The sequence below is a fragment of the Rattus norvegicus genome, chromosome 4 (genome assembly GCF_021556685.1).
Source record: "Rattus norvegicus strain SHRSP/BbbUtx chromosome 4, alternate assembly SHRSP_T2T, whole genome shotgun sequence".
Taxonomy (NCBI): domain Eukaryota; kingdom Metazoa; phylum Chordata; class Mammalia; order Rodentia; family Muridae; genus Rattus; species Rattus norvegicus.
In genome coordinates this window covers 19,547,993-19,574,674 of record NC_141537.1, presented here as the reverse complement: position 1 = coordinate 19,574,674, position 26,682 = coordinate 19,547,993, and the positions used below count along the sequence as shown (strand labels likewise).

Here is a 26,682-nt window from a genome sequence, read left to right as displayed (position 1 = left end):
ACCAGTGAAATAAATATAAAGAGCTTTAATAGACATCTTAGACTAGGGAACTCTACATTTCTAATTAACCCACTGATTGAAGCTATAGATTGACCTACACTGACAACTTAACTTCTGTTAGTCTTGTGCATTATAATTAAGTCTTCATTGTTTAGTAATATATATATATATATATATATTAAGGTAATAAGTGACTTCGGAGAAAATGTTTTGAGTAGAAGAAATATATGCACCAAACTACATGTATCAAATGTACATAAACCAAGGACGACAAAGACCTTTATGGATGGTTTCAAGTTCCATTTTAAGTAAGAGAAGTAGATATTAGTAAGCTTTCTTCTACAAAGACAATTATACTTTCCCTATTATTTATATATTTATTGTATATGTTTAATATATACGGTGGGAGTCAAACTTTGAGAGTGAGGGAGGAGAACTGAGGGCTGCTGCCTATGGTCCCTGGAAATGCTGAGGTTTGGAGAACAGTGTTTATTCCACTCCCCCGGGGAACGTGTGTGGTGTATTCAGACTCCCAAGTTACTATCACCGTTCTAATCCAAACCATTCATACGTCTGGAATACTAGAAATGTAGCAGGGCTAACTTACCTTAACGTGCTTCCTCTCAATAGGGACCTTAGAGAAAATTATTGCCGCAATCCGGATGGGGCTGAATCACCATGGTGTTTTACCACTGATCCAAACATCCGAGTTGGTTACTGCTCTCAAATTCCCAAATGTGACGTGTCAAGTGGACAAGGTAATAGCTGACCTTTTGTAGTATGGGCATGATTAAACCAGGGGGAAATGGGAGAGGGGGACACAACCTATTTCTTGTTGAACGGGTCTTTAGATTTACAAGGAAGATCACTGAGTCAGAATGGCATATTTTGTATATTTACTCATTTGAAAATTTATTCAATACTTATTTAGAAATGTATTCAATACTTATTTACTTATGTAATTAGTTAGTCATTATTCAAGGGAGGGTATAGTTCTAGAGACTGGAGATATAAAATTGTTTCCAGTACACAAAACGAAATACCTGACTTTGGAGAACTACTTTCTTCTATTTTTGGTTGTGAGCCTAGCCTTGAATGGTTGAGGCATTTCTCCTTTTTGTGGGTAGAAATCTGTAAAATGTAAATGCTAGCGGACTACTATGTAAATTTGTGGCTAAATGCCAGAGAGTAAGTGAGCTGGAAATAAGAGGTGAGAGGTGTTACTCTGTTATGTTTCCATTGTTAGAATCATCTGTGTATAGGGTAGGGTGATTTAAGAAAATCCAGGAAAACAGAGAGCTGTGCCCTCCACCCATACATGTATAAAGCATTCTAGGAAACAATAAATGCAAGTAAGAGACAAGAGACTACATAAAAATTTGAACAGGAAATTAATCTTGTCACCAGATGAGCAAGATGACCGGTAAGTGAGTTTATAAATTGTATTGGCCTTGCAGGAGCTCTCAGGATTGATGAAGAAGGGTCGTTGTGAAGTTGGGAAAGTATATGACCTGATCTGAGATTCAGCTGGATCATACTGACTGTCTCAAGGAAATAGACTTCTCGGGGAGGATTATCAATAAGAGGGCCAATGAAGCAGTTTCTGCAGATCCTGCAAAAGGAAGTTACTGAGACCTGGATGTTAGTGACCTTTAGTGCAGGGTTAAGGGAAAATGCAATTGACTTGGAAATATAGGTACCTTAAGACAGCTGATTCGGGAAGCAGTAGTAGGCAGATTGAGTTCACTCTGTGGAAATCACTAATCAGTGGTAAATAATAATATTGCTCTACATACATATTGATGCGCAGTAAAATTGAGAATTATACATTTTTCTGATCATAATTTATTTCTAAGGATTTATATAATTATTAGAAATTAAGGTAAGGAAGATTGCCTTTGAGGAGGAATAAGGGATCTGAGTAATTTTCTTTTGTACATTTTAAAATAGAATTTTTTAATGGTTTTTTCTTTTCTTTTATTGGATATTTTCTTTATTTAGATTTCAAATGTTATCCTCTTTCCCAGTTTCCCCTCCAGGAACCCCCCCATCACATCCCTCCAGCCCCCTACTTCTATGAGAGTATCCTGCCACCCACTCACTCACCCACTTCCTTCCGCCTCCCCGCTGTGGCACTCACTTACAATGGAGCATCGAGCCTTTACAGGACCAAGGGCTTCTCCTCCCATTAATGCTCAACAATGCCATCCTCTGCTACATATGCGGCTGGAGCCATAGGTCACTCTGTGTGTATTCTTTGATTGGTAGCTTAGTCCCTGGGAGCTCTGGTTGTTTGATATTGTGGTTCTTCCTTTGGGGTTGCAAACCTCTTCAGCTCCTTCAGTCCTTTCTCTAACTCCTCCATTGGCGACCCTGTTCTCAGTTCAATGGTTGGCTGTGAACATCCGCCTCCATATTTGTCAGGCTCTGGCAGAGCCTCTCAGGAGTGACAGCTATATCAGGCTCCTGTCAGCATGTACTTAATCACCTTGTGGCTCATCCTAACCTACAAATGATGGCCATTTAAAAAACTGTCCATTTTCTGCCTTAAAGTTCCATTTCTTAGACTCATTGGCCTATATACACTCCTGTCCTTTAATATTTTCTCCAATACCACTGTGACAGAGCAGCTCTGAAAACAGTTGTAGGATGAATGAGGAAAGGGGTTCTTTTCAGTCCATTGCACTATGTGTGAGATTTAAAGGTCAGCTGGAAATAACATTAAAACCAAGAATTAAGGGACATTTGTGCACATCTAAGTCTCATTCATTAGGACAGTTCCTGAAACTGTGGTAGAAAACAAAATGAACACAGCGGTTTTTAGAACTTTTTGCCTGTACTGGGTTGTTTTTATACAGGATCGCCTAAAATAGAATCATGGAATAAAATATATAAATGTTTTATTTGGTTATCAAGTACATGGTACTGCTTATCTAATGACTATAGCTAATTAAAGACCAAAAATTTACTTCAATGAACAAAGTAAGGTGCTCAAATTATCCAACTAGTACAAGCAAGACTGACTTAAACTCTCTTTATAACAACTTCTCTATTTTCCTATCTTTTCACTGTTTAATTAGTTACAAACACATTAGATAAGAATAAATTCACCTGATACATGCAAGAGTCTGCTACACTCTTTCCAGAACACTCTGAAGAAAGCACAAAGCCACTACTCAGGAAATACTGCCATCCGATTCAACAGCCAGCCTTGAAATTTGCTGACCTTTGGGTTAAATATGTTACAGTCAATCTGAAACTATGCCTATCTATCATTTGTCAGTCTATCATCCATCTATCTATCTGTCTGTCTGTCTATCTATCTATCTATCTATCTATCTATCTATCATCTATCTATCTATCTACCATCTGCTTATCTATCATTTATATCTACCTATTATAAGTCTACCTACTACAAATATTATAAATCTGTATTGTAGGCCAATTAAATATTATAAATCCCTTTCTCTTTTTCCTTGAGCACACACATGTAAAGAAGTCTATAAGAAGTATACAAATATACTCTTTTTAACCTGTCTTAAACACAATCTTTGAAAATACAGTCACAGTACATAATTTTTAATGAAAATTCTATTCCTTCACCCCAATGATGTCTGAAATAGTTTTATACAGTATTGGGTATATAGAAATATATAATCAACACTTATAGGTAGCACATCATAAAAATCATTCAAATGTATTTTGGGTACATATATTTTCCATTTACTAAATATTAAATGAATTTTACATACTAATGAAATGAATGCTTGTTTTTACAAAAGTCAAATCTTAACTGAATATTTGATAGTGCAAAACACAGAGCAACATCAGTGTTCGTCAGAGTTGGTTGATATTTCTGTTTTATAACATTCAATGTTGAAAATATCATCACATAAATAATCACTACAAAAGGTAGATAGATGTATGTTAAGGCTCAAATAATTAACACAAGCCTCCTTTTTTACTAATTTTACTAATACCATTCTAATCTCAAGGACTAATATCATTTAACTACTTTAAGCAATTCAAGTTAGTAACTCAAAGGACAATTTAAAAAATACATATGTATCTTCAAAGGTTCTGATTTGTACTCATATGCTGAGTGACGGAGATGGGAGACATTCCTTATACTTTCTTATCTGTCATTTAACTGTAACCTTTCCATAAGAGCATTTTTCGTAAAAACACACTTGGTATGTACAGTGAAAGCAACATCACTCACAACGGATGTTCACAGTGGATCTGAGCAGAGGTATTTCTAGCAGTTGCATTGCAGGGACATGCGGGAGAAATGTGCATGCAGCATGTAATATGTACTATGTGCAGAATCAGGGCTGCAGTACACTGTGAAGCAGTTCAGTGAACTCTGTCAACATAGATACAGGAGCAATTTAAAGGGGGCATTGTTAATTATTTGAGCATTTTGTGCATCAGGAGGAATAAGGGGGATGAAATATATTATATATGTGTATATATGTATTTCATATATGTATGCACATACATATATTTTCATTTGAACAGAAATAGAATCTACAAGTCTCTCTCTATACTGCTAATTCTACAATTAATTCCTACATGGAAGATTCATACGGAAAGAAAAATTACTAACAGGTATTCTACATGTAACACAGTAATAAGTAACTCACAAAACCCATCAATGCATGACAGCGTTTTGTGAAATTTGTTTAGAAACAGAATGGTTACTCATTTTCAAAGCCCGGCAGATTTAGGATCTGTTGTGATTGCAACATACAAAGAGAAGTTTTTCACTTCCGTTACATGACTAATGGACCAGATGCATCAGCTATGCTTCACCAAATTGACGTCATGTCCCCAAGCTGTCACACTCTGAAGTGGACAACCTCTTACCTGTGCAGTATTTCTCCCAAGTATCTTTAACTTGATCTCATAAATGAGAAAATAATCAGGCCAAGTGAAGGGAAAGAACATTTTTACAACAGCTGTCTTGAGTCACTCAGTATGTCATCGTCACAAGAAGCCAAAATCTAAACACAAGTGAACGACAGACATAGACTTTCAAAAAGAAAAAATTCTGGGAATTACAAAGATTATTTTTAAACCTTTTTTATTTCCTTGTGTCCCAAAGAATAGCCTGCGTGATTTTTTTTATTGTGAGGGGTGTTATATAAACATTTATAATTGAAATCAAAAGTGGACTGAGAATACAGAGGTTGCAATCTGAGCTATTTCTCATTAGTTCACAATGACATTCATTTGCATTTTCATTATTATGTTATATTTTGATGTTTTCAAGTGCTTACGAAGTATTTATGTTTTATCATTTACAATAGTACTGAGTCTTGTGTATCTTATGCCTAGATTGTTATCGTGGCAATGGGAAAAACTACATGGGCAACTTATCCAAAACAAGGTCTGGACTCACATGTTCCATGTGGGACAAGAATATGGAGGATTTACACCGGTATATAAGTTTTTTTCTTTCTACTTAGTGTTATGATAGTACTAATATGCATATTCAGATATACACAGTTATTTCCTTCTAATCTTTAACAGAAGGAGCCAATAGAAACAATAGATTGATTTTGTCTGTATAGCTCAAATCATTGTTCTCGCTATAGCAAATCTTTAAGCATGTATTCTCACCAGTACATATGTGTTGAACGCTTAAAACACTTAATATTAGGTCTGAAGTATAATAGATGCTGTAGGGGACAAGAAAATGTGGACATGTAGTTTTGATCCCAAATTTCGTTGAGGATCTCATCTCACTGACAAAAGTTTTATATAAGTCAGCAAGACAATATAGTGACCAGGTAAAGGGTGATAATGCTAATTAAAGTAAGACTAACAACAGTGTGAAATAACAGTGTGTGAAATAAATCATTAAATGATCTTTTTATATGCATTTTACATTAAATATCCTTAAATTCTATAGAAACACAATCTCTCTGGTAGCCGTAATGTATAAAACTTTAAAGTCATTATGGAAATATACTTGTAATTTAAAAATATTTATACTCTTGAAACATACATATTTATGCCAGAAAATTTCTTAAAGAATGTAGGATCCATGTAGTACTAGAAATAGTGTGTGTCAGCATTTGCAAAAACAGAAATGAAGACTAACATGTAATTTTGACTTAAAACAGATTGCGAGTAAACCCTCGCACACATACACACTAGAACCATAGGAAAGTAAGTTAGGATTATTTAAATGCCTGTCACACAGCTTTTTTTATTATTTTTGACCTGCTTTATCATCATATTATTTTATTTCTGTTGTGACTAAGAAATCATAGATTCAGAGAAGTTGCGTCAATTCAGGTCATATTTTAAATGTAAGTTTCTCTTCTAGATTGAATGTAACAGTGGTTGATATTTTTTTTAATTAATCCATTTCACAAATGAATAGGAATGGGGTAGTTAATGTTTTTAGACAGTATGTCATTATGTAACCCAAGCTGGCCTTTGGCTCATGATCATTTACAGCTCAATTTTGAAATTCTGAGACTACAGGTGTTCACCAATATATATGACTACTAACCAGGCTTAGTTAACAGACACTAGCTTTATTTTTAGAGGAACAATTAAAGGTCATTTGGCATTTTGGAGGAAATTAGTGAATTACTGTGTTGTATAGTAGCATTTGACTTATGAAGCAATTACTCTAGAAGGAGGTAGACAATGGTAATAGACTTTGAAAACAGCCATTGGTTCCAGTGCCACCTGTACTATTCATAAGTCATGTGATGTACAATAATTAATCTTCTCTTGGGTTCTTTGTTTCCTCAAGCATAGTAAGTATAGCATTGTCTTAGGTTTTTTTCTCATACAGTCCACTGAGGACAGCATCAATGGCTGCAAACTCAAGCATGTGGAAAACACGCCATTTGCTGTTTTGCTTACTCTAGAAAGTAAACCTGCAGTTAGTTGGAAAGGTGGTCCAATTTTCCCCGTGCAATCTCTCTCCCGTTTTATTTTTAAATCACTTAATTATCTTCAAAAATAGTGGTAAATAATAACACAAAACATTTGTGTGTAGTTTTTAATGACTTGATCAGAATCAAGTTATTGAATGTAGACTTGGCTTAATTCATATTCCAGAGGTAGATGTAAATAAACACGTTATGAGAATGGTCATAATCTTATAGGATGACAACTTTTTCCTTTTGAGGTAAAAGTTAATGTGTAAGTCGTAGCTTACGGATAATTTGTTACTCAGCTGTCAGAAAACTATTTTGCCAGCATTAAATTAAGAAAATTTAGAATTTAATTACTAATTTATTAATAACTTTCTCATTTACCATGACAGTTATGTTGCATGTGACTTTTATGAATTTGAAAGATAAAAATATGTTTTATAGTAGTTTGCATTTTCTATTTTATAATTTAATCTTCAAATTCAATATACTCAGTTTTTATGGAGTGCTTACTTATTTTACGCATACTTTTTTAATTTTGCACTATAAGCATTATGCAAACTCTAGGTCAGAAAATCCCACAGTATTTATAGAGCCTTATTCCATATTTCCTAAACGTCTAAACCGAAGGTGTACTTCCAAATTGTGAGAATAGCAGCCAAAGCTTGTGTTGGACACATGATAAAAGAGATGTGTTAAGATCATATCTATTTGTGACATTTTGTTTCTCTTGGCTGGAAGAGACGCGTCCCAATGTTTACCTTGTTTCTACAGTCATATCTTCTGGGAGCCAGACGCTAGCAAGTTGACTAAGAATTACTGCCGGAACCCCGATGACGACGCCCATGGACCTTGGTGCTACACAGGGAATCCTCTCGTTCCTTGGGATTATTGCCCTATTTCCCGTTGTAAGTACACGCCATGTTCTTTTCCAGTTGGAATGTTTCAAATGTACTATATCTCCACTAACACAATCTGTTAATCAGAGGTTACAATGATGTAGAACTCTGCAATTGATTAAAAAAATGCAGGTCAGTCTATCTCCTCTGTCTGGTCTCCTCCCTTTCCCTTCCCTTCCTACTGTTTCCCTCCTCTCCCCTCCCCACATTTTTCTTCCCTTTTATACCTTTCCCCTTCTCTCTCTTTTCTTTATTTCCCCTTCTCCTTCTTCTCCTCTCTTATCTATCACTTTTTTCTAAAATAGAATCAATTGTACTTATTTCAAAGTTTTCTTACTCTGAAAATCTTTCTACTCAAAGTTAAGAAATAAACTATCCTGGTGTTAGATGAAAGACTCATTATGGCACCAATATTCCCTATTCATCCCCTGACTGTAGCAGAGCACGGGCTGAACTTTCTAACTTTGCAAAGTCTGTGAAAAGACCTGAAACCATGTGTAGCAAACTACTAAGATGCATGGAGATTCAACTTTACTTTGTAAAATTCATTTTGGTATTAGTATTAAGCTTTAATAAAGTCAATGAGATAACTTCCTTTAAAAGCATTAATGTCACGGTGATATGTGTAAATAATCATGTACTTCATAAAAAGTGTGTGCTGTACATTTCATATTTAATGAAACATATGAATGTATAAAATGTGAGAATTCAGGAAAATGATAAAAATGATAAAAATAATAAAAATCAGCTTTTTCAATGAATACAGTCAGCAAACAAATGCAAAAACCTTACAACTAACAAGAGAGAAGACTGAAATATCAGTGAAAGAATTTTTAAATATCAATTGGCAAATAATAAAAATGATTATTAGTACTCGGTATTAGTAAACATAGGGACAAAACTGTCTTTCAGTGCAGTACTCCTTTGTGTAGTAAGGAATCCTGTCTACAGGTCAATTTTGATAAATGTATCAATAGGAATAATAATACATATGTGCTTGCACTATTAGCACTTTTAGGGAGGCTGTTCTGCAGAGTACAGGACACTTGGTTTCCTTGGTTACCTGCTAGGTGGCCAGAAGCAACATTTTCCCTACCAGTCCTGACAATCAGAAACAATGTCTCACAAGCAGAAAAGAGATCCTTACTAAAGAAATCCATGCATACACATACATATACACACACACACACACACACACACACACACACACACATATATGCGTACACACATGCATTGGAACAAATATGCATACATCATTGAGTCAAAAACCCAGTTCAGAAAATATGTGGTAAAAGACCATTTTTCTCATTTTTCAATAACTGTGTTTATAGTAACTGGGTCTTCTACATCAAAAAAAAAGTCATTTGGAGGGCAGGAGAGATGGTTTATTGGTTGCAAGAACAAACTGTTTTTGTATAGGACCAACGCTACAGTGGGTGATTCATGATTACCTGGAGATTCAGCTCCAAGGTCTGTTGCCTCTCCCATTCAGACACCAGAACTATGCACACAAACTCACATATTTGAATATATTAAATTAAATATATGGAATTTAAAATGCCATGAAAATAAATCTTTTGTACTGTGTAATATTAATAGGAACCTTATTTTTAAAAAATAGTTTACTTGTTAGGCAAATCAGAAATAAGTATTTTAAGAATATCTGAAAAAATATTTGCATTAAGAATACTTCAGGGCCATCAGTAGTAGAAGCTTTTTTGAGGCGGTTTGAGTTCAATCTCCAGATCTCATAGTGGGAGATCAGAACCAACTCTTATGTTTACATGTTCACAGTATATGCACAATGATACACACACACACACACACACACACACACACACACACACACACACACACACACTAAATTAATTTTTAAAAAACATTGCATTGAAGAAATAATGCCACTTTGAAAAAGAATGTAAATTAGTCTTTAAGTTTTGCAAAACTTCATGTTGAGTTAAAGAGATGCCAAGAAGTGCTTGCTCACGAGCCTGATAGAGCCGTCTCCTGAAAGGCTCTGCCGGAGCCTGACAAATACAGATGCAGATGCTCGCAGCCAAACCAGTGGGCTGAGTGAACATGGGGACCCCAATGGAGGAGTTAGGGAAAGGACTGAAGGAGCTGAAGGGGTTTGCAACCCCATAGGAAGAACAACAATATCAACCAATCAGACCCTCCGGAGTCCCCAGGGAATAAATCACCAACCGAAGAATACACATGAAGGGACCCATGGTTCCGGCTCCATACGTTACAGAGGATGGCCTTATCAATGGGAGAGAAAGGCCTGGGTCCTGTGAAAGTTGATGTTCCTGTGTAGGGAAATGCCAGGGTGGTGAGGTGGGAGTGGGTGAAGGAGCACCCTAATAGAAGCAGGAGGAGGGGAGGGGGATAGAGGGTTTGCAGAGGGAAACCGGGAAAGGAGTAACATTTGAAATGTAAATGAATAAAATATATGATTTTTTTCTCCTGTAAACTAGAAATGCAATCTTGTTTTAAGATATAGGGAAATTAGTTATAATAATAAATAAATACCTCATACTTGAAAAAAGTTATACTTTTGTTATTGAATTTTATGTCCTCTGGTTATAGCTTTTCCAATTAATTGATCTTTTCTAATAATCGTCATTTTTCCTGATTATTGATTTATATCCTAAAAATCTCTCACAGATAAGATAGCTTTCATGCTTCAACACCAAAACAAACAAAACTACTTTACCAGAGGTTAGAATAAAAAAGTATTTTTAAATTAATATAATCGAAATTGTTAATCTTTTGTAGTTCTGGGTTCCAACCAAGCCTTACGTGATACACCATCATTCTTTGACTAACATCTGTCCTAGCTCTCCATTTTCTGAGCATTCATTCATTTGACTTTATTCTATCTTTCAGTTACCATTCTATGATTAGGAATGGTAGAGGGTTATATAGTACAGTCATGGAAGAAAAAGAAAAATATCTGTTCTTTAAAATAGATCATAGTAATTTCCATGTTAAATCTAGCTCAATTGTGAAGAAATGGATAGGTCAGAGGAATTAAGGACTTGTGACTTGACTTATAAACTTAAAGTAGGCTGAAATCATAAGTTTTAATAAACAGATATTCAACTGACTTTTGCAAACTAAAATCATCAAGATATTGTGGAAAGTTGTCAGTGTGTTGCTAGTGTTTGATTAAATACTGTTACCAATAACTCATTTTTATTTCACTGTATACTGAACATTAATTGCAATAAATATTTTCACACTGTCATTTTTCCAACTTATATTTATAGCCAGGATTTACTTACATTTTCTCCCTGGTGAAAGGCTAATACAATTTATCTTTAGAAGATTTGAGTTCTTGTTATTTATTTAACCTCAGTTACAGTATTCATCATTTTTTCACCATATATTTTTCTCACAAAACATGTGAAGGTGTGTGTTCTTTAAAATTACCAAATAGTTTCTAGCATATATTATGGCGTGGAGTTTATCAAATAGGAGGAAATAATGAAGAAATGGCTACATGTTTTGACTCTATATATGTACACACACACACACACACACACACACACACAGAGACAGAGACAGAGAGAGACAGAGAGAGACAGAGAGACACAGAGACAGAGAGACAGAGACAGAGAGAGACAGAGAGAGACAGAGAGAGACAGAGACAGAGACAGAGAGAGACAGAGAGAGACATAGAGAGACACAGAGAGACACAGAGACAGAGAGAGACAGAGAGAGACAGAGACAGAGACAGAGACAGAGACAGAGAGACACAGAGAGACACAGAGAGACACAGAGACAGAGAGAGACACTTCTCTTAATGTATCTTGAGTAAATTATAGTCACTGAGAATGGAGTAGTTAATTTCCACTCAACTAAGTGGAAAACCCAGACCCGTGGCTCTGGAAGTCTGTAAGTCAAAGCTACTTACTGTACTTATGACTTGTATTCTGTATTTGCAAAGTTCTTTATTGAAAGCAATAATTTTGCTAGGCTACTGTGAATATAATCTGGAAGTACAAAGTGGCCTTTATTTACTCATTATTTTTAATGTTTATTGAGCTGATATTGTATACAAATGCTTATACAACATGTTACTTATGAAAATTATTTATACATTGTTTCTTAATCTCAAGTAATTTGCAGCATGGAGGAAACAAACAGTCATGAGGCACTACAACCATGCTGTAAACATATTAATAATAATAATAATAATATATAAAATAATGATGGGACATAAATGTTTGGTTGGAGACAAAAGCTATATTCTTAGTATTTTGAATTTCAGCTGGAAATTTGAACTATGAGAAATGAGGCTTATTCATATTTTCAATAATATCCCAAGCCCTATAGTCTGAGGCTGTTCAGACATGTACACACACACACACACACACACCATTTCCAACCTTTTGTAAGTAAAATTTATAATTGATAAAATTGTAGACTTTTTTCATACTTAAATTGAATCATGACACAAGATTCTCTTTTGTTTTTTTTAATTAATAAATTTATTTATTCACTTTCCATCCCGAGTCCCCCTCCCTCCCTTCCTCTTGGTCCCACCTTTACAAACCTCTTCCCCTTTACTCTCTCTCCTTTCCCTCAGAGAAGGTGAAGCCTTCCTTGGTTACCACCCCACCCTGGGACAGCCAGCTGCTCTAGTTTTCATTTGTCAGATGTGAGTAGTGGAGAGATAGATGAAGGAAAGCAAAGGAAGAGATGTAGCTAGTGTTCCTGAGGGAGACTAAAACACCCCCAAACACCATCGTTCACTGTTTTCCTTACGGTGCGCAAAAGAACCTGTAATAGCCAAACAAACCCAGAAAACTACAACTCCAAAATCCAGCTGTATCTGACATGTCAGCTTATTTTAAAGTTTGAGGATACTGAACCAGAAGAATTAAAATAACTATTAATTATCACTAGAGCATTAATAATTAAAACTTCCAATATAAGATTCCTTTAAGTGTTTCAGACTAAATACACAACCATGGAGTAACCAGAGGTAGAACTAATCATATTTAATGTGGAATATACTATAGAACACACATCTGAATCTTTGTTGTGAAAATGTGAGGGATGAATATCAAATTACTCAAATATTTCAAGTAACAAACTCCAGTAGACCAATGAATATCCTGGCTGAATTAGAGGCTACACATTGCCTCAGTCCATCTTTGTGCTATAAACTGAAAACCTAGTCGTCAGAGGACCCCAGGGGAATACCATCCACACAAAGTAAAGGAAAAGAACAGAATTTATGTTTGCCTATATCTTTATCCACCTATAATATCTCAACCTGGAAGTGAACATGAATCAAAACCCTTTTGTGTGCATTAATTCTCTCAAGTACCCTCATAAATAACAATCGCATTTGCATTCCAAAGGTGTCTATGTGTCATTATTGTTTTGTTGCTGGATTATCTAAGCTCAGGGCATTTCCAGGGATTAACGGCCAGCTGGGTCTAAACTGAGCCTGGCTGAACTCTCTGCCATCAATTCTGAAGAGTTGAGACATAAAGCTTCAGGAAATGTCTTGTGTCTCATTCATTACTGTTCAAGAACTTCCAAAATCCTAGCATCTTTTAAGCTTTTCTTTATGCAGCAATTAAACTCCAGTAGAAAGTTCATGGAAAAGCAATAAGTCATGGGAGTTCAGGTAGAGTTTTTTTTTCAAACATCTGGAAAAGCTAACGTCTGGTGTATTCTATCAACAAAAATAATTATTTACCCTGTTTCAGCAGAGATGACATTAATTTCTACTTTCCAAGTTCTTGCAAAGTTTAGAAAGCATCTGTATTTTCAATTATCTTCACTCAAGTATAAACAAAAACAGCTTTTAGAAAAAAGTAAATAGTTCAGATTTCAATGAAAATAAAGCAGTGTACATGGAATCCTCACTCAAACAATAATAATATGGATGCTAGTATATGGAACGGCTATGGTGAAATGAATGGTAATCTCTATGGTAATGAATGGTAATCGGCTATGGCAGAGAAAGGTAATCTCTTGGTTCTGTGTAGAATTCAGTCTGTCAACAGCCATGAAGCCAGACTCACATATAACCTACAAAATAACAAAACAAGACTATGCCCACATTATGTAGCACCAAGAAGAAAAAGAGCAGAATTACTTAGAAAAGTTTTATTATGTTTATAATTTATATATCAATTATATCAATAATGTTAGCAAATTATTCATTTTGAAATAAATGAAATATCAACAAGTTTAGCAAATTTTCACAAGAGGTTAGATTTCGGTGTCATGGTTTGGTTTTATATAGATCAATCTGTACACATGAAGTATATTTTTATCATAATATTTGTTTCTATAGGTGAAGGAGATACTACACCTACAATTGTCAATTTGGACCGTGAGTAATATTTAAAATATAAAATGTGATTTCTTTTCAATGGGTCACAAGTGATTTTTATATTGTCTTCATAGATAGAAAATAGTTATGAGTAGATCTCTGGTTTTCTGAATAATATTTGACACTATCATAACACCTCTTCAAAAGTCAATGTGTTGCTTTTTATTTCATATTTAAAGTGTGTGTGTGTGTGTGTGTGTGTGTGTGTGTGTGTGTGTGTGTGTGTGTGTAAGAGGAATGTGCACGTTGATGCAGTTGCCCCAGGAGATCAGAAGATGGGTAGATGGGTGTCAAATCCGCTGGACCTCACAGTGAGCCCCCTGATACAGGTGTTGGAAAGTCAACTCAGGTTCTCTACAATGCACTCCTTATTGCTGAACCATTTCTCCAGCCTCTATTTGCCTTCATTTTGAAATATGTAGTTTCCTGATTGTAGATGTGAAATAGTTATTAAAAAAAGCTTCACATAACTTAGAAGAGTGTATTTATGCCCTTCTAATTTGAGGAAGACCATATGCAATATACCCTCTAAGAGACATGAGAGTACTCACAACAGAAATAAAGAGGCTAGGTTTTGGACAGCTCCGTAATATCTATTTTCTTTCCTACCTTAAAGCTCCTCACCAGTTCCGTGGTCTGTTATGTAAGACATGATCACATCTAAGATATTCACCTAATCCTCACCATAAGAATCTGGTGGGGGACATTTGGTTTTTGTTTTTCACATATTTCTTAGGCTGAAAGAAGTTATTCAAATATTTTGTTGTTTATAAAAAAATTAAAACATTTGTTATGCCCCAGGGTGAGGAAGCAAGAGGAAATCTAATCTAGACCATGGACAGAGTGCAAGAGACTAGAGAGAGAACCCAGCACAGTGTTAAGAAAACATCTATTCCAAAGAGTCTGAATTAGCTCATTAGAACATAATGGTCTGATGTTACTAATGCTGTCAGTATACAAATTCTACAGATAGAATGGTAGGGAGAGATTTTAAAATTCTTACCTCTCAAATTCAGAGTAATCAATTACAGCTTTGTACTTTTCCCAGTTTGGCTATTTCATTGCTTATCAATCTGCGAGTCACAATCCTGTCACAGATTGAATCACCCCTTCACAGGAGTTGTGTATCAGACGTCCTACTTATCAGGTACTAACATTATGATCAAAAGAGTAACAAAATTTCAGTCATGACACAGCCATGAAATTTATGCTTGAGGGTCAGCACAACATGAGGAATTGTGTTGAAGGGTCACAGCATTAGGGAGGACGAGGATCCCTGGGCAGTTGCAGTATAGAGATCCATGAAGGAAACACCCTAGTGGTGAATTTGAAGACTTCGTTCTTGGTGCTTGGTGATAAGGCATTCTGTGTCACTCCACAGCAAAGTTGAGGACAGCAAGTATCTTGGGTTTGATATACAGTTGGGGACTTTCTTTCTTGTGTTTTAACGCAATCACACTAGTCACATCGATTTAGCTGTTACTGGACTTACAAGTACAAAGCACTCTCCTGACCAATGTTTGATGTGGTCCTGTTTTTTAGATCCTGTAATATCCTGTGCCAAAACAAAACAACTGCGAGTTGTAAATGGCATTCCAACACAAACAACAGTAGGGTGGATGGTTAGTTTGAAATACAGGTAATTATTATGAGCGGTCACAAATCATGGCATTCTGAATATTTGCAAAACCGTATTTTCAGCCTAAGATTGCAAGAAGATTACGTCCCATACAAGACACTAAGCTGGGGACCGGGATTGATTTCTGTCCTTACCGAACTGTACACACTGGACTGTTTAATAGCGCATGAAATCTAAGTTTTAACAAAGCTCCCATTAATACTGACTGCATGTGACACTGTTTCTGATGAAGTAGAAGAAAATGACACAAAAGACTAATTTATGCCTTCATGATACCTTGATAGCTGTGGGACATATGTTAATAGTCAAATCTAGAACAATTTAAACTTATATCTTCTAAGATGTTTATATATAATCATAGAGATGACTTATTTGTTTTTAGTTTCTAACATTAGTGAAATGAAAAATTGAAATAATAGTGTTCCGTTATGGAAATCAATGATCTATTATAATAATTGGGTGGTTTTGATTTTTGTAATTGGCTTGGATATAGAACTTTTTTTAGGTCTGTTTCTGAAAGCTCTTAAGAGTTACTGATATGATCTATGTAAAATCAATATGCAAATTATACTAGAGAAGCTTAGAATCGTGTCATAAAAATTAAGTATCTGACTTACATTGTTCATGTCCTATGTATATTAGTCCACAGAGCCTTTTCAGTCCAAGTACTTAGTAACCACAGCTGTTTGGTTATTTTTCTAAAACATACACTGAAGGGAATAGAGGTTAAGACTCAATATATACTGTCATCCTCCTGTGTGGTAAGCCATAAATAACTGCCTCTTCTGCAGAAAGTCTCTAGCTTTACCCTCTGCAGCCTGAGCAGCTGCTCTCCTTGGAAATGAAAATTGTGGAAAGATGTAGCCACGTGTGGAGACACATGGGCCAAAAAGAAATGAATTTACAGATTTTGGAAATCAGCAAGTAAATTCTCTAGTTCTTAATTCTTCTGAAGAAAAAAAAATGTTTTGAAAATTTCCTAGGTGGTTTATTTTCAAAGTTATTTTCACTTTCATTAGTGAAGAACCATAGGACTGACCTTACACTTAGCAAGTTATTCAAACCCAGTTGTACTTTATAGCATCAAACCTAAACGGTGAGGCTGAGGGGATATTTCACTGGAGAAAACAATGTCTGCAAGAACGTTAGCATATCCAGCAGCTTACACAAAACGAAACCCCAAACTATTAAATAATGTTTGAGGAAAAACAAAATTATGTAAAGGTTTCTCAGAGTTCTTTAATAAAATATCAAATTATAATTTTTAAAATCAAATGCTGATATTTAAATGCTTCCACGGTTTTATTCCTTTAACTATCCTATATTTTCTGCATGTATTTTAGATGGGTAGAAGCATAAGTATGTGCATTGGAAGTATATACTGGTGTGTAGTGACTACATTTTCTCTTGTCAACTTGAGCCCCTTAAAGCAATCATTGATGTCACCCACAGTCACCAGATACTGCCAGAAAACTGTTGTGTGTCTTGTTCCAATTGGCTGGATTGTTTTCATTTTCCTTGACAATTCATTTAGTTTTGATAATTGAAGCCATTGTTTTCTTTTTACTAATTGTCAGGCCATATTTGTTTTTCTGCTAAGATCTTACTTTTACTTTTCTCTTTTCATAGGAATAAACACATCTGTGGGGGATCATTGATAAAGGAAAGTTGGGTTCTTACTGCAAGGCAATGTTTTCCAGCTAGGTAAGATGGCTTTTGAAGCAATGTTTATTTGGGGCATTTAAATTTGTCTTCTATTTTGATTTTGATATCAAGCATTTATTTTGCAATAATTTAATCAAAATCAGTGAAGCCATTTACTTTAATTTAAACTAAAAGTAAATTGTAGTGTGTGTGTGTGTGTGTGTGTGTGTGTGTGTGTGTGTGTGTGTATGCTTGGCATGTCCTGCATGTTGAGGTGAGAAGACAACTTATGGAAGTCACTTTTCTCCATGTGGGTCTCTGTGATCAAATCGAGACCATCTTGTCAGCCTTCCCCTTTAAAATCTAGTTATAAACATTGGCTGCACTTATATTTTCATGTTTAGTGCTAATTCAGTGTTTGAAGTTCATTCAGCTAAGTGTTCTTCATGATTGGCCTTAGTGTCACTTGGGAAACTGATTTCTTTCAATTATAGAAATAAATCATGTCCCCACTTTGCACGTGCACTCTGTATTTCTGGATAGAAATACCTTTCTGATACCCGGCAGGCTTCCTTGAATCCTTGCACTGCATTTCGTATGCAGAGACAGCATTAAGACCGACTTGGGCATAATGTCAAAGGAAATTCTATCAGCACAGAGAAGAAGACTACGCTTGCAGCTTACTTACTTCTTGCTTCTCTTCCTACCTCTTGTTTTGTGAAAAATCTTCAATCTTAGTGATAAACCAAATATATAAGCTGAAAGTAAATTTGAGTACACTCAAATTATAATTCATGTATAGACCATGAGGATTTTAAAAATAGGCAAATTACTTTATAGCAAGTGTAATAAAACATTTCATAAACATAATAGCCTTTTAGAATTTATGCAACTTCAAAGCCTTTTCTGCCTCAGTACATCTGTGGTGTTCAAAATTACTCCGAACAAATGTGTTGTTTTTAATCTTTGAATCGATATTTAAACGTAGGAGTTTTCCATAAAAGTTAAAGTGACAATGTAAATTATATAATAATCTGTAATAATAAATTATAGTCTGCATGTTAATTTTCTATCTAGAAACAAAGACTTGAAAGACTATGAAGCTTGGCTTGGAATCCATGATGTCCATGAGAGAGGCGAGGAGAAACGCAAACAGATCTTAAACATTTCCCAGCTAGTCTATGGACCTGAAGGCTCAGATTTGGTTTTACTGAAGCTTGCTCGGTGATTTTCTCAGATTTTGTATTTTAATGGACACTAGATTTACTGAAATATTTTCAGTTTTTTTCCTCTGGCATGAATATTTATCATGTTACACATTCTGGATATGTATTTCTATGTCCATGTATATCTTTATGTGGACATATATTAAAAGGAGGTATCACATGATTTTCAAATGCCATAAGGAGATTTGGTGTAATATTATTGCAACCTTAAAATTGAAGTTTAATAAGCAATTTGTTTTTTATTTCTTAGAAAAATAAAGGTAATAATTATTTTATATAGTGGGCATTAATCAAAAACTTTCTAGTAAATGTTTCTTTCCTCTATGACTTATGCAAAGCTTTGTATTATACTTTTTCATATCTATATCTTATCACTATCTATCAATCTATCTATCTACCTACCTACCTATCTATCTATGTATAAACAAGATTCCCCTATGTCTTAATATTGTACATACACTGCATGTACATGTTTCTGTAGAGTTGTACCCCACAGAGTACTCACACTATCTTTTGTCTTTTCAGCCCTGCAATCCTGGATAACTTTGTCAGTACAATTGATTTACCTAGTTATGGCTGTACAATCCCTGAAAAGACTACTTGCAGTATTTACGGCTGGGGCTACACTGGATGTAAGCTAATTTTTAAGACGAGTTTATAGTTATCTAGCATGTGAAAGTTTTCTGTTTCTTTCATTTCTTGCCTTTACTCATGTTCATTAAACTGTATGCTTTTTGGGCCATTCCAGTGATCAACGCAGATGGTTTATTACGAGTAGCTCATCTGTATATTATGGGGAATGAGAAATGCAGTCAGCACCATCAAGGCAAGGTGACTTTGAATGAGTCTGAATTATGTGCTGGGGCTGAAAAGATTGGATCAGGACCTTGTGAGGTAAAAATCATACAAACTAATAAATGCAAGAAGTAGTTTGATAAACAGTACATCCTTGAAGGCAGGCAAGTGCAGGATTTGGGAGACTGAGGCAGGAGGGTTTTAAGTTATTGTCAACAGTCTGTCTTAAAAACCAAGATAACACAAAAATATCTTGAAAACCAATGCAAATTTTTCTTGTGTGTTTTCTGTTTATCGTTGTCAAATCAAAATACTTGAACACCACCCTATTCCTCTAAAGAAGTGCAGAAATAGCCCTGTGTAATTTTTTATTTCTTTTAATTCACTAATGAACCAGTCCAAGCTCAGTCACAAAACAAACAAACAAAACCAAAAAACTCAACAGCAATAGCAACAACAACAGAAAAATGCTAAAGGCATTTATTTTTCTCTAAAAAGAATGCTATACAAACTCCCAAGGTCTCAGAGGAAGTTGTGTTGGCTAGAAGTACTCAGTTTAATTTTCTAGTGTTTTTCTAAGTTTGTCTATCTTCATGAGTCTCTCTTCCAATATGAACTCTATCATTAATATTGAAAAATACATGCTATGGGTAGCACCCATAATAAATATGGTATGCCTTTTCTAAAGAAGTTCTGTTTGTTTTTAAATCAATGGTCAATGTCAATGACTTTAATAGCTTGGTTATTTTTATTTGTTAAGCAACTGCTCTTACAGTTTGGCAGGATTCCCATTCTAGTTTTATATAGACAAGCTGCTAAGCTATCATTTTAGATATACTCCAAATGTGAGAAGTATCTTTTCAAGCCTCATAGCAGTTGAATATTGGAATACTCTGTGTAGTAAATTCGATAATAGTGAAATAGTTGTTAATATTTAAAAGAACATATGTTTTCTGGAATTTTATTCCTGAAAAGTATGTGGGGTTTTTTTTGAGGAGTGTATAGCTGCTTCAAATGATAAAGTTAAAAAGGGTTGATTCCTTTCTAGCCAGTGAGCATTATTATGGTATAATGAGAAGGATATTTTGTAAGGAGGAAAGATACTTTTAAAGTCCAAGAGTTTTGTGAATCAAACTCTCGAGTTTAGAATCCAATCAGGTTGTAAGATCCTCTAGAGGGAAATGTAGGTCTCCACTCCTACCTTGTTATCTATGACTTCAGAGCCTAAAGCAATCCTTCTCTGTCATTATCCATGTGTCTGGTCTTAGTTTCTGTATTTTCCCCTCTCATTATTTGTCCATTTGTCCCTTATTTACTATTTCTATATTCATGGAGCAGACTTAGCTTTATATCACTTCCATATCTTCCACAGAAGACCACCACCACCCTGAAGACACCCTCTTATCTGCCCATCCCTTTCTTTACGTTTCCTTCCTTCCCAGCCACTTTCCATCCATCATTTGCCTATTTCATCAGTAAAGAATATTTGAATAGAATGGCTCTAAATGTCAATCAGTATTGTAGAAGTACCATAACATCTACTGAAAGTCCTCAAAGAAAGTAACTTTGAAGAATGCCTGACAGCGGTCACTGGTGTATTAGTCAAACATCAATTTCATTACCTGATGAAGTTTGGTATATTAAAGACATGTTAAAATAAAGGAATTTTGCTCTGTTTAACATGTGACTTCAGGTCTACCTTAATTTCCCTATCAAAGGTATAAATGGCTCCCTCTTCCTGTATAAAGTAGAGAGGTAACTTTTGCAGCATTCAATTTCTTTTTAAAACTATATCACTTTTAGAGGAAAATTAACATTTTTCTTTATGTTAATATGTCCAAATCTAGCCACTGTGTTCTTTTTCTGTGTGAATGTATGAGTTCTCCAATGCATCTATATACACTGTATATAAGCTTGATGCCCATGGAAGCCAGAATAGGGTGTCAGGTTCCTAGTAAAAGAAGTTATATACAACTGTATGTCACCCTATGGGTGCTAGTTACCAACCATGAGTCCTCTGAAAGAATCTTCGTAACTCTTGAGCAACACATTGAAAGCCCTGCCTTGTAACTGTGTTCTTAAGAGGCTGCGTGGCATACAAAAGTGGTACAGCACAGTTATAACAGTTATGTATAACAGCTGTAGTATGAATATATACATATTCATTTAGTCATAATTTATATATATATATGTATACAATATACATGCACAAGTTAATTTATATTCTTCATGTGTCTTTACCCAATGATCTAATATTGTGATCATATAAAAATATTGTTATCATAGGTACCCTTTAGAGAAAACATGTAAATTGTAATTATATTAACTACTAATATCAACTGTGAGCAGAAGAATATTTCATGTTTAGAAAATAACTTCCAAATTATATAGAATTATTGCTTCAATGATAAGGAATTCTTATTTAAATAGTTCAGATAAAATGTTGGAGGAAGGGTGTTTTAGAGTGAAGAGAAAGTTTAATGAAGTTTAATCGTTAAACCGTATAATTAAAAGTGGATTTTCTTTGCATTTTATAATTCTATATGTTTTTCAAATGTCAATATTGAACAGAATCCAAATATAGACACCAAAATAAATATAAAATTGACATTGAATTATTATTCCTTTTAGCTTCAAGTCAACAGTAGATGCTATCGATGATTTTCACACCCAAATAATCGTCATTTTTTTATCTTTTCTTTATCTTCTTAGGGAGATTATGGTGGCCCACTCATTTGTGAACAACACAAAATGAGAATGGTTCTTGGTGTCATTGTTCCTGGTCGTGGATGTGCCATCCCAAATCGTCCTGGTATTTTTGTTCGAGTAGCATATTATGCAAAATGGATACACAAAGTAATTTTGACATACAAGTTGTAATAGCCATAGAAGAGGCCAGTGTATTTGAAGCATCCATGGATACAGGAAGATTTCCAAGACTTCAGGATTAAAATGTCACCTAAAACAATCCTAAAACAACTACTTGAGTGTTGTGAGTGTTCAGATACTCATTAATATATGTGGGCGTTTTCTGTTGTATTGTTTGTCAGTGTCCTTTTGTAAATGTTGAAGTGAGTTAGGGTACCTGCAAGTGCAGTAACATATCTCCTGAAGATACTTGAATGGATTTTAAAAAAATACAAAATTAGAGTTGCTAGATGCTAAAAGTTTTAGAGAAAAAAGGTTAATTAATCATTCTATGCTGCTTTCCAGGTTAATATTTTAACGATGAATAAATCATAAGTTAAACATTATTTTAAATCCACCAAAACAGTTTATACCTTGTGGTTTTAAATTGTAACTCTGTATTAAATTGTATTACATTTCACATGCCATATGTTATAGCTCATTCATTTTTTACAACATGTATCCTCCAAATACTGGCACACGAACATCCACTTAGAAAAGCACGTGCCCATATCACATGGCTGGGCACACATGCAGCATATATTTTAGTTTAAACCATGATGTATCTAGTATAATCTCTAATATTTTGGATGTATGTATCTATATTTCTCCTAAAATTTAAATGTTTTGAAAGATCAGTGGGAATATTCAGGAAAGGTACAAGATATATACAAGCATATATGTATATGATATATGTATATGATATATGATCGCCACTGGACAGTGTTTAATGTGAGGACAGGATCCATAGGATAAAATGACTAGCCTTGATGTTTATTTATATTTATTATCCTAGTTATTTTGTGTGCTTCCTAATTCCTAAAAAGCAAAACATAATGTATATATTTGTATTATTTCTTTCCTCTAAATTTGGGGTACTTATTTATGCAGGATATTGGTAGATCAGTCTTCTTAAAACATCTATTCAGTTCTCAAGTGTGCATCTTAAGGAAGAGATTCAAGAGTGTATCTGTCTCTAAGAATGTATTTATAAGGGTTACTTTTAAAACTTGCTGCTATGATTGGCTTCTAGCTCATTCTACTTAAATTTTAAAAAATTATCATAAAATGGTCATGACTGCAATGCTTTGTGAATATCCCTTCTTTAAAACTGCTTAGAAATGTTTTGAAAAAAAAATGCAAAAACATTCTCAATCTAAAAACTGTTTCTGAAAAATCAGGTATGTTATAAAGACATTATCATATAATCTCATTCTTTTTAACAAATTTCTTTCCCAATAATATGGAATATTCATTTAAATTTTATAACCTGTATGATAATATTCGAATTTTAGATGTTTTTCTACTTGCCATGATTTCTACTATCTAAGCATTGTGTATTTATCCAAAAGTAACATATTAAAACATTACAGGACACCTTCTAGATTCTCACAGTAGTCATGTATAAATGAGGAATATTAAGGGTTATTGTTGAGTTTAAATCCAGGGGTCACATTTTACAGATTGGATTATCTTAAATTCTTTACCGACCAAAGATCCAAATAATAACCCAGTGCATCCTCCTGTGTATTCCCAGTGAAGAAGTCCAGAAGTTCTCACACAAGCTGTGTCACACACACACACACACACACACACACATGTGTTTCTGATCACGTAGGTACTGTGTCAAGAAACCATGTACAGAGACCCAGTGAATTGCCAGTCCATACCATTTTGCTTTCACTTAACTTTTTTCCCCTTTATAATCCACCATTTGTATGAAACAGAAATTTGAAGTTATATTATCAAAATATTAAAGTACTTTCTTTTTTATTGAATATTTTTTATTTACATTTCAAATGTTATCCCTTTTCCTGTCCATAATCCCCTATTCCCATCCCTCCTCCCCCTTCTTCTATGAGGGTGCTCCCCCACCCATCCACTCACCCCTTCCCACCTTCCCACCCTGACATTCCCTTACTGGATTATCTAAGTTCCAGTGCTACATGTAAATTATATTGGTAAAGCTACTATTATAATTGTAATTCTTTAACATACTGACATTTTACCATACTTCTTTTAGTGTGTGCATTTTTTTTAAGAATCCATGAAAAGAAAAACAGCAATTACCTAGAAACAATATGCAGTCAAATTTTCAGATACTTTGGAATCAGTGTTTTTAAATTTTCTTAAAGAGGTAAACTAACAACAACAACAACAACAACATCATCATCATCAAACGTGGTACATGAAGCACCTCTACCAATGAGGTTTCCTTTACAGTAGGCAAAGGAGATGGCTTTGATGCTGAACAAGGTCCTCAGTGTCTCACTTGGTAGGAGAGGGTATATTTATCTTGTCAACAACACTATGTACAGGATGGTTTTCTATGAATAAAGTTCAATGGCAAAAAAGAGGAAGTTTTCAACTTATCTAGAAGTCTATATTATATTGTGTCAAGGACAAGAGGAGCTTTCAAGGCTGGTTTTGTTTTGACCAAGTTAACAGTTACACACTGTTATAATTGTAGACATTTTCTTATGTCTGCAGGAATAAAAGTGTAAAACTAAAACGTTTGTCATACGCTTCTGCTGTGCAGAGGGATGGTAATTCTTTTGTATATTCTTTAATGTTATTGTAAAATATAAAGTAACTTTTACCTATTTGCTGTGGGCAGGTCCTCAGTGCAATGGTCTATAGCAAGTCAGTCTCTGGCATTAACAGGCTCTTGCTTGCTCTCTAAGTGTTTCAAGCTACATGAATGTGAAACACTGGAAGGCAAGGAAATTAACCATTATGGCATGTGTTAGTAAAACTGTATTTCACTTATCCCTGTGGAATTTCTTGCTGTAGCAAAGGTACTGTGCAAACTGAGTGTTCTAGCCTTAACTTCCCCGGAAAGAGCACTGTCAAGAACTGGGAGTCCTGTCAGGCACATTCTTGTTTCTAAGCATTTTTCCTTTTTACAAAATAAATACTGGCTTTGTAACATAGAGCACATGAAATAGAAAGTGTCAGTACTATCTTAAATTGATTTATTGAAGTACGACAGTAACTAACTTCCAGTCACTGTGTGTATGAAACCACATATTTACATTTATAGAAAACTCATAAAATAACAAGGATTTGGGTAAAGACAACACATTTGCCTCTTTATAATAAGTTATTTGCGATGAATTGTTCTTCATAATTAAAAGTGCAAGGAAAAATGTATCTTTCAAAGTTCAATGGAAGTTCAATGGAATTTGTTAATAAGAACAAACGAACAAACCAACCAAACGAAAATGTTAAATTATCCAGGATCCTTGCCTCTTGACAGTGCGGCTTTTACATGGACTCATTCCTGTTTGCACAGAAGGCTTCTGTCTTTTGGAAGCTGAAAACCGAATACTGTGGACATGGCGACTTGTCAGCCTGTGTACATAGGACAATGATAAGCTGCCAGTTGAGTGGGATAGCTGGATGCTGACCCCCAAAAGGCAACACTGTGGTGATGACTTGTATTATAAATTCTCTGTAGTTAATAAAGTTGTTATTTTTATAACCATGATTATATTATTATTCTTAATAATAATAAAATATTTTTACCAAAATGTCTCCTTTCTCTTATAATTACATGTGTAAACAAATTAGTGTCTGTCCTAGGATTTTAAATTGGCAACAGCAGCAACATGGATTTATTAACAGAAATGCCATATCTTTTCTTTTAAGAAATATAAAACTTCTGTATAAACCTACATAAAGATTAAATTTTCTTCTGATTTCTTTCCATGATCAGGGGGGGTCATCAGAAAAATCACTAATATCTATGTTTTTGGAAATGTCAAGTGAAAAATAGTATTATATTGTGTTATCATTTAGATTTGCTAGGAAGCTACTTTGCTGTATTTTGCAACTGTAAACAAAGTATTATAAATGCTACTGACTTTCTCTTATAATCGTAAGTTATAAAATTTTTTGAATTTTTAGTCAATTTATAGCATCTTTACAGGGCACTCAATAATTTCACAATACATATGAATCCCAAAAGCTTATTTTCCTCAAACTGTAAGAACTAATGTTCTAACAAGGAGCTCTGAAACACTGTTGATTATTTCTAAGTTTATCATACCATCCCTCCCCACCAAATGATTGCAAAACTAGTACTCTTAAATAGACTTCGATTTCAAATGATGAATCATATATAACCTTGACAGATGTAGTAAAGCAGCTGATCCTTTTTAGTGAGTATGCTTAAAATAGAATGTGCACACTTACTCATTTATGTCAGTATAATGTTTAGGTATGCATACCATGAATTAAGAGAATTCACCTTAGGCTCCAAAAGTCTATCTATGTATTCTTCTCTTTCAAGTAAAGAGTCCAAAAA

The 26,682-nt window shown here is 34.5% G+C and overlaps 1 protein-coding gene across 4 annotated transcripts in view; it reads left to right on the top strand.

The window, feature by feature from the left end:
• Hgf (hepatocyte growth factor) overlaps positions 1-25,910 on the top strand; it is a 71,540-nt gene extending 45,630 nt beyond the window's left edge. For 3 of the 4 annotated variants that reach the window (XM_087655891.1, XM_087655889.1, XM_087655890.1), the window contains exons 9-18: positions 631-758; positions 5,341-5,443; positions 7,677-7,810; positions 14,124-14,162; positions 15,705-15,801; positions 17,431-17,505; positions 18,523-18,669; positions 19,197-19,303; positions 19,420-19,565; positions 22,179-25,910. In XM_087655891.1, the coding sequence (XP_087512017.1) occupies positions 631-758; positions 5,341-5,443; positions 7,677-7,810; positions 14,124-14,162; positions 15,705-15,801; positions 17,431-17,505; positions 18,523-18,669; positions 19,197-19,303; positions 19,420-19,565; positions 22,179-22,346 (1,144 nt within the window). In that variant the 3' untranslated portion in view covers positions 22,347-25,910. The remainder of the gene's footprint in view (positions 1-630; positions 759-5,340; positions 5,444-7,676; positions 7,811-14,123; positions 14,163-15,704; positions 15,802-17,430; positions 17,506-18,522; positions 18,670-19,196; positions 19,304-19,419; positions 19,566-22,178) is intronic. The other variant, NM_017017.2, reaches the window with a different exon arrangement.
• Positions 25,911-26,682: the final 772 nt, after the last annotated feature.